This window comes from Tachyglossus aculeatus, chromosome 4 (genome assembly GCF_015852505.1).
Source record: "Tachyglossus aculeatus isolate mTacAcu1 chromosome 4, mTacAcu1.pri, whole genome shotgun sequence".
Lineage (NCBI taxonomy): Eukaryota > Metazoa > Chordata > Mammalia > Monotremata > Tachyglossidae > Tachyglossus > Tachyglossus aculeatus.
This window is the reverse complement of record NC_052069.1, coordinates 67750967-67763750: the sequence shown is the minus strand read 5'-3', so window position 1 is coordinate 67763750 and position 12784 is coordinate 67750967. Positions and strand designations below refer to the sequence as shown.

Genomic DNA, 12784 nt, shown 5'->3' with positions numbered 1-12784 from the left:
TGTATAAAAAAGACTGAAAACACCCAGCTTTACGGAGCTCGTGAAGTTCACAGTGGACTCAAGCAGGCTGAAGTTCCCAACACCCTCTCCAGGCAAAATGTGTACTTTGGTTGGCTCAGGAAATAGCTGAGGAAAAAACCTTATGAACCATGGATCGGTGGAGTTAAAGGCTGTGGAAAACACACTAGTAAGGCAAATACATTCAATCAATCAATCAATCGTATTTATTGAGCGCTTACTGTGTGCAGAGCACTGTACTAAGCACTTGGGAAGTACAAGTCGGGGCTTCCAAGAGCCATATTCTATTAGTCCCTAGCTCTTTTACCCCACAAGAGAAGGTCTTATGGATATTCATTAATCAAACATGAACTACACATGTTCAGCAGCTTGAAACTCTGGTCAAATTCTTCTGTGTCATCCCACCAGTGATGATGGTTGGAAGCAGGGTGCTCTGAGTTAAAGCTCGTCTGTTTTTCCCCGCATCCAAACCGATCCCCATGACACTCATTTTGGGCAGGAAATATGACGATCAACCCTGCTGTACTGTGCACTCTAGTACAGTGCTCTACCCACAGAAAGTTCTCAATACATACCAAAGATTGATTGACTCTGCCATGATATTTCTTCAGCCAATCTGAATCACTGATAGGTTCATTTCAATGCAATAACAAACTTGACTAATCCAGAGGTCCCCAAAACCTTCAGAAATATTTAGCCAGTCATCAAACTGTGTGGATGGAGATCAAAATATGCAGGACACTCCAACACATATTTAGTAATGTGTCTTCATTTACAAAGACACAAATCAGGATCCTAAATAAAAGACAAAGCCAGCCCAATCTGTGGTTAATGGAGTTTGTTCAGCTTCCAGACCACATCTTAGATGAAAGAAGAACAGCCGAAACAGTTTCTTTTTTCGAAAGCTTAAATGAAACACGGGTTTTTCTCCAAACTTCAGCTTTGTTCTTTGCTACCACAGCAGTTCCGGAGGCCTTCATGGAATGCACACTTTAATGCCTTTATTCAGAAATCCTTTAAAGAATTACTTAGAAATGATGTCCAGGCCTTCTCTGTGCTCCACATGGCTGTTTATTAAAGAGGTTATATGTTCTCACTGCCTTGAACAGTAACAAAGGTTTCAAAATGTACTTCTCCTCCTGCAATATTCTCCCAAGCAAGAAAAATATATTCACTGTGCGTCCTGGGACAGAATATTTTTTTTCATGATATTTGTTACTTACTGTGTGCCACGCACTGTAATAAGCACTGGGGAAGATACAAGTAATGAGGTTGGTCACAGTCCATATTCCACATGGGACTCACAATCTTAATGCCCCTTTTACAGGTGAGGTTACTGAGGCAACCCCTCTCAGGATCGCGCCTGGAAAGTTTCCAGTACTCTACCAGTCTTGACTATTCATTCATTCATTCAATCATATTTATTGAGCGCTTACTGTGTGCAGAGCACTGTACTAAGTGCTTGGGAAGTACGAGTTGGCAACATATAGAGATGGTCCCTACCCAACAGCGGGCTCACAGTCTAGAAGGCGGGCTCACAGTCTAGAAGATGGGAGGAAGAGTCAAGCATACCCATTCCATCCTAGCTTGGCCAGTGGCTAGCGAGTGGAAGGCCATCTGCTACAAGTCAAAACTCCCCTGTGCTGGGCAGCAGCAACATGGGAGAGAGTCAAGAGCTGGGACTCAAGTTGACTGCATGGAAGAAAGAAATAGTAAACCACTTTCGTATTTTTACCAAGAAAACACCTATGTATACACTACCAATGTAGACATTATGTATACACTGTGTATATACATAAGTGGCAAGATACCGTCTTGGGTGTCAGAGGTCATGGGAACTAATCCCGGCTCCACCACATGTCTGCTGTGTGACCTTGGGCAAGCCACTTAACTTCTCTGTGCCTCAGTTAGCTCCTCTGTAAAATGGGGATTAAGACTGTGAGCCCCACGTGGGACAACTTGATAACTTGGTATCTACCCCGGTGTTTAAAACAGTGCTTGGCACATAGTAAGTGCTTTACAAATACCATCACTATTATTATCATTATTATTACCAGAACAACTGCAGATAGAGATGGGGCGTTCTGGGAGAGATGTGTCCATGGAGTCGCTCTGGGTCAGAAATGACTCGACAGCATAAGACACAAAGAAGTGAAGTGACTTGCCCAAGGTCACACAGCAGGGAAGTGGTGGATCCGGGACTGGAAACGAGATCCTTCAGATTCCCAGGCCTTTGCTCTATCTACCAAGACATGCTGCTTCTCCAACTGAGGACCTAACAGACCTACTTGAACGGAGGTTCTATCGGACCCGAGCCAATGGCCCTTCAGAAATGGGGGGGTGTCCCGAGGTGACCCTTGGGTACCGGCCATCTCAAGGCCAAAAGCTATCTCGTGACCACCTGAGCCAGCAGGCGGAACTCAGAAGTGAGGGTGGGAATCTGCTAGATTGACAGCCCAAGCTGGGAATACAGAAGGTGTCCCTCGCCCCTGTGTCAATCAAATTAGGTATGGAGGAGGGGGGAGGGCAGAGATTGGATAGACTGAGGCCAGAAGCTGGAATGGCCTAGGGGCACAGGCAATAAATACCTGTCGCCTCTGACCTTCGGGGTCAGAACACCAGGACACGCAGCAGCAGGAGGAGCAGCCACTGCAGCAGCAGCAGCAGTCCACGTGTCTCTCCCTGACCAGAAGGCCAGATGCCCGCTTTACAACCAGAACCAACACACTGAGGCAAGGGCTGCGGGACGGATGAGTGTCTCGTGGGTGAGACCCAGGTACCCCGCTGCTGATGGGAATCATGAGTGGATTCCTCCCATGTAGGGAGAGCACACTGTGAGAGCTAGCTGCCCACCAAGTGCGTGGGTAACGTAATGAATTCTTCCCATGTGGGAAAGTAAGTGGATTCTTCCCGAGTGGGAAGTGCACATGGGTGAGAGCTAGCCACCTCACCCACACGCGATTAACGTCTGATTGTGTTTCTCCCGTGTAGGGAAGCGCTAATATTGCTAATTGATTATATTCCTCCTGAAAGGGAAGTTCAATCCATTGCGCCTAAACAATTACATAAATTCAATTTGCCTCACGGAATAAATTTTATATAAAACTCAGGCTTTCCATCCCCGGCCTCGCTCTCTCACCTCGCCGATCACTGAACGAACCCGTCCCCGGATGACGGGTGACAGGGGGGCCATGCTCTCCGTCTGCTCTGGACAGACCAAGACAGTCACTCCCACTCCCCATTGATTTTAAGACAGGCTGCCCCTGGGAAGATCCTTTCATGTGGATGGAAGGTTTCATGTGGATGGAACAAAATGGCAGGCGGAAGAATGGGTCACGAGAGAATCCTGGTTAATCCACGAACCAAAGAGGTTGGTGGGTTGTCATTTTCCCAACTCAGTTTCCAAGTCTTCCTTGAATCCGGCCAGAGAGAATATCATATCCCCTTTTCCTCCTCCCAGAGAGCTTCCACTTCCTCCCCATCCATTCATTCCGTGATCCCTCGGGTCCGCCCAGGGCCGGGAGACTGTCGGTTACCTTGCGTGAGTAACTGAAGGTTCCTGACTTCTTCTCTCACTTTCAGCTGGAGCACTTGCTGCAGGATGTGCTGGCGGACGCTCTCGGGGGCAATGCCCATCCGCTCCAGTTTTTTGTCGGTCAACCTCAGCAGTGCCCGGCCTGGAACGAGGAAACGATCATCACAAAACCACCACCACGGCCAGACCCGATAACTGCTGCTAGCCGGAGTTCCTGCTCCGGACGGAATCGTCCGGGAGCCTACGCGACAGAGGCTGAAATCTGAAAATCATCCAACGTCTCATGAGCCTGCAACCTTCCGCGTGACCTTCGACTCACTTTTCTCCTCCAGCCTGTCTATTCGGAAGGTGGCCAAATCCTGTTGGTTCTAGCTCCACCACTGAACAATTTGTCCCTTACTCTACATCCAAATGGTTTCTACTCTGGTCTGAGCGCTTATCCTATCCTGCTTTGAACACAGTGTAAAGTCGCTGGGAGCAACTGAGAAATGTTCATTCACCAATTAATTAATATTATAATATTCTCGTCCAGATGGAAAAAGAAGAGATTCTGGCTCCTCCTCTTTCCTCTAGCTATTTTTCCCATCTGTTCCCCATCTCTAAATATCCTAATTACTGTGGACAGACCCAAATCACTTACGCTGCAGAAAGAGACTTGGGTTAGACAACGGGGACCCCCTGGGAATGTGAGTCCCATGCGAGGCAGGGCCTGGATCTGATCTGACCTGGGTCTGATTAGAGAAGCAGCATGGCTCAGTGGAAAGAGCCCGGGCTTTGGAGTCAGAGGTCATGGGTTCAAATCCCAGCTCCGCCAATTGTCAGCTGTGTGACGTTGGGCAAGTCAGTTCACTTCTCTGGGCCTCAGTGACCTCATCTGTAAAATGGGGATTAAGACTGTGAGCCCCCTGTGGGACAACCTGATCACCCGGTAACCTCCCCAGTGCTTAGAACACTGCTTTGCACATAGTAAGTGCTTAATAAATGCCATCATCATCATTATTATTATTATCTGATTACCTTGTCTCCACCCTAGTGTTTAGCACAGTGACTGGCACATACTAAGAGCTCAGTAAAGATGAGAGGGGCCACTAAGTAAGGGTGTCCTATCCTCATAGTGGAAGAAGCATCATGGCCTATTAGAAAGGACACAGGGCTAGGAGTCAGAAAGAGCTGGGTTCTAATACTACTTCACCACTTGTCTGCTGTGTGACCTTGGGCTATTCACTAATGTGTCTGTGCCTCAGTTCCCTCATCTGCAAAATGGGAGGTTAAGACTGTGAGCCCCACGTGGGACAGGGACTGTGTCCAACCTGATTAGCTTGTATCTACCCCAGTGCTTAGTACAGTGCCTGGCAAAGCTCTCTATCACCTTGCCCTCTCCTACCTCACCTCCCTTCTCTCCTTCTCCAGCCCAGCCCGCACCCTCCGCTCCTCTGCCACTAACCTCCTCACTGGGCCTCGTTCTCGCCTGTCCCATCGTCGACCCCCGGCCCACGTCCTTCCTCTGGCCTGGAATGCCCTCCCTCCACACACCTGCCAAACTAGCTCTCTTCCTCCCTTCAAAGCCCTACAGAGCGCTCACTTCCGCAAGGAGGCCTTCCCAGACTGAGCCCCCCTTTTCCTCTGCTCCTCCTCCCTCTGCCCTCCCCACTCCCCCTCCCCACAGCACTTGTGTATATTTGTACATATTTATTACTCTATTTTATTAATGATGTGTATATACCTACAATTCTATTTATCTATTGTGATGATATTGACACCTGTCTGCTTGTTTTGTTTTGTTGTCTGTCTCCCCCTTCTAGACTGTGAACCCATTGCTGGGTAGGGACTGTCTCTATCTGTTGCCGTACTGTGCTTTCCAAGTACAGTGCTCTGCACACAGTAAGTGCTCAATAAATACCACTGAATGAGTGAATGAATGAATGCAGCGTTTAACAAATACTATAAAAAATAATAAAAGATTAAGGAAAGGATGAACACAAATCTCCTTTAGTAGATTCGAATGATGAAAGGCAGAGGTTAGACTACAAATCTTTTTCAGGGGTTTGGGTTCTTTAGAGAGAAAACATAAAAAAAAAATCAGTCAATCAATCATATTAATTGAGTGCTTACTGGGTGTAGAAATCTGTACTAAGCACTTGGGAGAGTACAATAAAACAGAGTTGGTAGATTAGTTCCCTGAAGCACAATTCACTCCTCTAGCACCAGTTTACTCACTGTTCGTCAATCTCATCTATCTCATCACCGACCGCTTACCCATGTCCTCCCAGGGCCTGGACCTCATCCTCTCTCTCTCTCCATATATACCAGACCACCACTCTTCCCACCTTCAAAGCATTAAGAAGCAGCGTGGCTCGGCAGAAAGAGCACGGGCTTTGAAGTCAGAGGTCATGGGTTCAAATCCCAGCTCCACCAATTGTCAGCTGTGTGGCTTTGGGCAAGTCACTTCACTTCTCTGTGCCTCAGTTACCTCATCTGTAAAATGGGGATTAAGACTGTGAGGCCCATGTGGGACAACCTGATCACCTTTTATCCCCCCAGCGCTTAGAACAGTGCTTTGCACATAGTAAGCGCTTAACAAATACCATCATTATTATTGTTATTACTAAGGTCACTTCTTCTCCAAGAGGCCTTCCCCGATTATGCCCTCTTTTCCCCGGCTCCCTCTCCCTTTCGCATCGTCTTTGTACTTAGATCTGTGACCTTCGCTCAGTCCAATAGCATTTAAATACATATCTATAAATTAAATACTATACATTATTTATTTATATTAAATGTCTATCTGCCCCACTAGACTGTAAGCTCATTGTGTGCAGGGAGCGTATCTGCCAACTCTACCGCATTGTACCCTCCCAAGAGCCTAGTACAGTGTTGTGCACATAAATGCCGATGTTGATGATAAGCTCACAGTCATGAGGATGAGCTTAATAATATATGGTTTTCAATCATTTCCCCAAGACTAAGCAAATACTTTGGGTTCTAAATCAAAGCCGTGCCCTTCTCTACCAGCTCACCTCTAGTTTTCTTAGTGGGCTCTGGAACAAAAACGAAAGGAACTGCCTGAACGTTGCAGCTGAGAACACAGTCTAGACTCCTCCCCGACAGGATAGGGAAATTATTTACAGAAAACAAGTGGAAACACCGGTCTTCACCCCCATGATCTTGGCCGCACCACCTCTCTTCAGTTGTTTTTGAGTATTTTTTCTTTTTTGAAAAAAATCCTGCCTTTACCTTTAGGTGCGCCTGCCAAATGGTTTTAAGTCTTCCTCCTCCCCTCCCGTCCAAACCCACCCCCACGCACACTTACTCACACGCATGCTTACACCTTCATTTACTCAAAGAGGCATGCTTACACATGCGCTCATTCGCTCGACTCCACCGCTAAACTCACGTTCTTGTATACCGGGCCTCACCCAGGTGCTCACCCATGGCAAGATAAACACTTCCATGGTGCTGGGCTTTGGAGGGGCTTGGGGAGGGAGCAGGAGGCGGGGTGCCAGAGGCAGGGATGGGCAAACACTCTGCCCTGGCCGCTCGTGGCCTGGCAAGTGGTGGCAGGCCTGGCCCATGTGGGTGGCAGGGGAGAAAGGGAGGAAGGAGCCAGCAGCAGCAGCATTTTGGCACCGTTCTGCATCTTGAAGGCGCGCTAATTCCAGGAGCCGGCCTAGTATTCTCCCCCCTCCCTAAAATCCCCCTCTCATCCATGGGAAGGGAGAAGCAGGAGGCCTGTGGCATCCTTGATCACCCAAAGTGAAATGTCTCAAGGCGGATCTTGCTAAGCCCAGACTCTCCTTTGTGACAACCCTGGCTCTACCCAGGGGCCATTTCAGCCCGCTGTTGGGTAGGGGCCGTCTCTGTATGTTGCCAACTAGTACTTCCCAAGTGCTTAGTACAGTGCTCTGCACACAGTAAGCGCTCAATAAGTACGACTGAATGAATTTAAGCGCAGAGGGTCTAAGGGTGAACATGAGGGGATTGGGGCAACAGATCGGTCCCCATCCCGATCGATGGATTGAATCACCCGGGTCACAAGCCTCTGACACGCCGCGTATCTCCAGGTTCCTAAAATGAGCCTCCGGATAGTCTTCAGCACACCCACAAGCCCCACCTTGATTCCACACTTCAGCTGCTCACCATGGTATGCGGAAAATGGTGTATAGTATAGCTCACCTCATGGTACCTGACCTCGCTCATCTGCTACAGCCCAGCCCACACACTCTGCTGCTCTGGCGCCACTTACTCACTGTGCCCCGATCTCATCTATCCGGCTGCTGACCCCTTTCCCTCATAATAATAATAATAATGAAGGCATTTATTAAGCGTTTACTATGTGCAAAGCACTGTTCTAAGCGCAGGGGAGATTACAAGGAGATCAGGTTGTCCCACTGGGGGGGGGGCTCACAATTTTAATCCCCATTTTCCAGATGAGGCAGCTGAGGCCCAGAGAAGTGAAGTGACTTGCCCAAAGTCACACAGCTGACAATTAGCCGAGCTGGGATTTGAACCCATGACCTTTGCCTCCAAAGCCCGGGCTCTTTCCACTGAGCCACGCTACTCACTATATGCACAGCCCTGTCCTAAGTGCCGGGGAGGGCCATTGTCTGGGAGGGGGCGTCTCTATCTGTTGCCTGTTTGTGCTTCCCGAGCGCTTAGCCCAGTGCTCTGCACACAGTCAGCGCTCCATCACAATGAATGAATGAATGAATGAATGAATGAAAAAGCTCGGAGGGAGGAGAGGAGGCGGCGGCGGCAGGACTGGAGCTGGGCCAGGTGAGGGAGATGAGGGGGTGGGAAGGCACATGGGGGTGCCTCCCCTAAGCATTGCGGTTAGCGGGATCGGGAGACTCACTCACTCATCCTCCATCTCACCTGGAACTCCCTCCCCCTCCATATATTCCAGACCACCATTCTCTCCGTCTTCAAAGCATTATTATGAAGCATTAAGAAGCATTATCATTATTGAGAATCAATCAATCAATCAATCGTATTTATTGAGCGCTTACTGTGTGCAGAGCACTGTACTAAGCGCTTGGGAAGCACAACTTGGCAACATATAGAGACAGCCCCTACCCAACAGTGGGCTCACAGTCTAGAAGGGGGAGACAGAGAACAAAACCAAACATATTAACAAAATAAAATAAATAGAATAGATATGTACAAGTAAAATAAATAAATAAATAAATAAATAAATAAAATAATAAATATGTACAAACATATATACACATATACAGGTGCTGTGGGGAAGCGAAGGAGGTAAGACGGGGGGATGGAGAAGGGGACGAGGGGGATAGGAAGGAGGGGGCTCAGTGTGGGAAGGCCTCCTGGAGGAGGTGAGCTCTCAGTAGGGCCTTGAAGGGAGGAAGAGAGCTAGCTTGGCGGATCGGCAGAGGGAGGGCATTCCAGGCCCGGGGGATGACGTGGGCTGGGGGTCGACGGCGGGACGGGCGAGAACGAGGCACGATGAGGAGATTAGTGGCAGAGGAGCAGAGGGTGTGGGCTGGGCCGGAGAAGGAGAGAAGGGAGGTGAGGTAGGAGGGGGCGAGGGGATGGACAGCCTTGAAGCCCAGGGTGAGGAGTTTCTGCCTGATGTGCAGATTGATTGGTAGCCACTGGAGATTTTTGAGGAGGGGAGTAATATGCCCAGAGCGTTTCTGGACAAAGACAATTCGGGCAGCGGCATGAAGTATGGATTGAAGTGGGGCAGACACGAGGATGGGAGATCAGAGCGAAGGCTGATGCAGTAGTCCAGATGGGATAGGATGAGAGCTTGAACGAGCAGGGTAGTGGTTCGGATGGAGAGGAAAGGGCGGATCTTGGCAATGTTGCGGAGCTGAGACCGACTGGTTTTGGTGATGGCTTGGATGTGAGGGGTGAACGAGAGAGCAGAGTCGAGGATGACACCAAGTTTGCGGGCTTGTGAGACGGGAAGGATGGTAGTGCTGTCAACAGTGATGGGAAAGTCAGGGAGAGGGCAGGGTTTGGGAGGGAAGACAAGGAGAAGCAGCATGGCTCAGTGAAAAGAGCCCGGGCTTTGGAGTCAGAGGTCATGGGTTCAAATCCCAGCTCCGCCAATTGTCAGCTGTGTGACTTTGGGCAAGTCACTTTACTTCTCTGTGCCTCAGTTACCTTACCTGTAAAATGGGGATTAAGACTGTGAGCCCCAAGTGGGACAACCTGATCACCTTGTAGACCCCCAGCACTTAGAACAGTGCTTTGCACATAGTAAGCACTTAACAAATACCATTATTATTATTATTATTATTATTATTATTATTATTATTATTATTACCAGCCAGCCTAGTGAGAAGCAGCGTGGCCTCATGGAAATAGCATGGGCCTCGGAGTCAGAGGACCTGGGTTCTAATCCTGCCCTCCACTCTTGCCTGCTGTGTGACCTTGGGCATGTCACGTCACTTCTCTGAGCCTCAGTTACCTCATCTGTAAAATGGGGATTAAAAGATTGTGAGCCCCACGTGGGGCAACTTGATCACCTTGTATCCCCCCCAGCGCTTAGAACAGTGCTCTGCAATAGTAAGCGCTTAACAAATGCCATCATTATTGTTATTATTATTATTCTCTGTCCCACATCTTCAAAATGGGGATTCAACACCTTGAGACATCCCGCTTGAACAGTGAGACCCACGTGGGACAGAGACCGATTATCTCGGATCTATCCCAGGTCTTGGTACAGTGCTTGGCCCATAGTGAGTGCTTCACAAACACCATTATTATTGGTAGTATTATTGCCTGTGGGTGGATGACCTCACTCGGAATGAGTGATTGTTATTTGAATTCTATCTGCTACCTGCCCTACATGATCTGATAAATCAGAGAGTATCCTGCCACCCGAAATCCTTAGCCTAATGGTCAAAAACGCATTCTCTTAAGGAACCACCACTCAAATGCTTGGATTCCTAAATGCAACTGCCAAATCACAGAATCATAAAGCTAAGAAACAACCTCATGGTCGTCTATTCTACTGTCTTCCTTCCTAGCCAGAGTATTGATGAAACCATCCAACGGCCTATAAAGTCTCATTCGACTGCCAGTAGCGTAACACCCTCGATCACATTTAGAAGTAATTACGTGTTTAATTGAAGAACCCAGAGATGAATGCAGCAATATGCAGTCTGCCTGGAGAAGGAAAAGGGTTAATAAAAACTGCACTGTGCGTCCTGAAAGTGCCTGAGGAGGTAATTTACTGCATTGATGGGGACCGTCTATCGATTCTTTACCAGTTGGGTAAAAGACAGATTGACGGTGGAGTTGTTTGGGCTGAGTGTATTTCAGTTCTGATGATTTTAATAGGAGGAAATAGTAATAATGGGAATTCCCCCTCGGAATATAAATTCAGCAAGAAATCACATTCCAGCGCTGTACAGTTACTGTGGGTCCAAACCATTTTCAACACAGGAAGGACTGCGTAGTTTCTAAATAGTAAATTGGAGGTTAAATACCGCCTATAAATCTATGTTACGTGCCCTATGTACATTTGCCAGGCTACTTCTTGGATAAATAAAATTTCTTTTTTTAAAGTATCCATTCTTTAAGCTATTGGATTCATGTAGTAATTATTTTCCTAGCACTACACTGACTTTTTTTCCAGAAAAAGAGTCTAGAGCTAATATACAATAGAGAAGATTTATGGTACTAGAAACAACCTCAGAGGCCTTTCCCACATTTGATGGGTAGACCGAACCTTTCAACACCTGTGATTTTATCTATCAGCAGCTGCACGCGTTGCTCTTTAATCTCATATTACTAGGTAGGAGGCTTACCCTACATTAGCTATCTTGTTGCTGTATTTAATTACAGAGAGGCACGTTAGATAATGTCGATTGGCAAACTTCTTGTCCCCTACTTATTCCACACACGATGCATTATAAACTGTGCCCCCTGAACAGATTACAGATGATCAGGTCATTTTCAACAACAGAACTACCTTGAGCCTCTGCTCCAAAATCCAAGTGATTTTATTTTTTGTTATGGCACTTAAAGGACTTTTTCTTTTTCATGGTACTTCTTAAGTGCTTATCCTATGCCAGGCACTGTATTATGAACTGGGGCAGATACAAGCTAATCAGGTTGGATACAGTCCATGTCCCACATGGGGCTTACAGTCTTAATATCCATTTTGTAGATAAGGCAACTGAGACACAGAGAAGTTAAGTGATTTTTCCCAAGGTCACACTCAGCAAACACGTGGCAGAGCTGGGATTAGGATGCAGGTCCTTCTAACTCTCAGGCCCATGTTCTCTTTACTAGTTCATGCTGCTTCTCTTACGGCACTTATACTATGTGCCATGCATTGTATTCACTCAATCAGTTAATCGCATTTATTGAGCGATTATTGTGTGCAGAGCACTGTACTATGCACTTGGAAAGTACGATTCAACAACAGAGACAATCCCTACCCAACAACGGGCTCACAGTCTAGAAGGGGGGAGACAGACAAGAAAACAAAGCAAAACAAGTAGACAGGGATCAATAGCATCAATATAAATAAATAGAATAATAATAATAATAATAATAATGGCATTTATTACACGCTTACTATGTGCAAGGCACTGTTCTAAGTGCTGGGGGTATACAAGGTGAGCAGGTTGTCCCACAGGGGGCTCACAGTCTTCATCTCCATTTTACAGATGAGGTAACTGAGGCCCAGAGAAGTTAAGTGACTTGCCCAAAGTCGCACAGCTGACAAGTGGCAGAGCCAGGATTCGAACCCATGACCTCTGACTCCAAAGTCCATACTCTTTCCACTGAGCCGTGCAGAGATATACAAATCATTAATAAAATAAATAGAATAATAAATATGTACATATAAACCTATATACATCCCCCTTCTACACTGTGAGCCTGCTGTTGGGTAGGGACCATCTCTATATGTTGCCAACTTGTACTTCCCAAGCGCTTAATACAGTGCTCTGCACACAGTAAGTGCTCAATAAATATGATTGAATGAATACACATAAATACACAAGTGCTGTGGGGCAGATTGGGTTGGGGTAGCTTGCATTGGGGTAGAAGCAAAATATTCAGATTAGACATAGTCCCTGTCCCACATGGGCTCATTCTACATCAAAGGGGGGAGGATTTATTCCCTATTTTACAGGTGAAGTAACTGAGACACAGAGAAGTCAAGTGATTTTCCCAAGGTCACACAGCATGCATGTGGCAGAGCTGGGATTAGAACCCAGGTCCCCTGAATCCTAGGCCCATGCTCTTTCC

At 47.3% G+C, this 12784-nt stretch overlaps 1 protein-coding gene across 3 annotated transcripts in view; it reads right to left on the bottom strand.

The window, feature by feature from the left end:
* Window positions 1–12784, bottom strand: part of SAMD12 (sterile alpha motif domain containing 12) — a 281125-nt gene that overhangs the window by 146120 nt on the left and 122221 nt on the right. For all 3 annotated transcript variants that reach the window (XM_038745178.1, XM_038745175.1, XM_038745176.1), the window contains exon 4: window positions 3555–3695. In XM_038745178.1, coding sequence (XP_038601106.1) covers window positions 3555–3695 — 141 coding nt within the window. The remainder of the gene's footprint in view (window positions 1–3554; window positions 3696–12784) is intronic.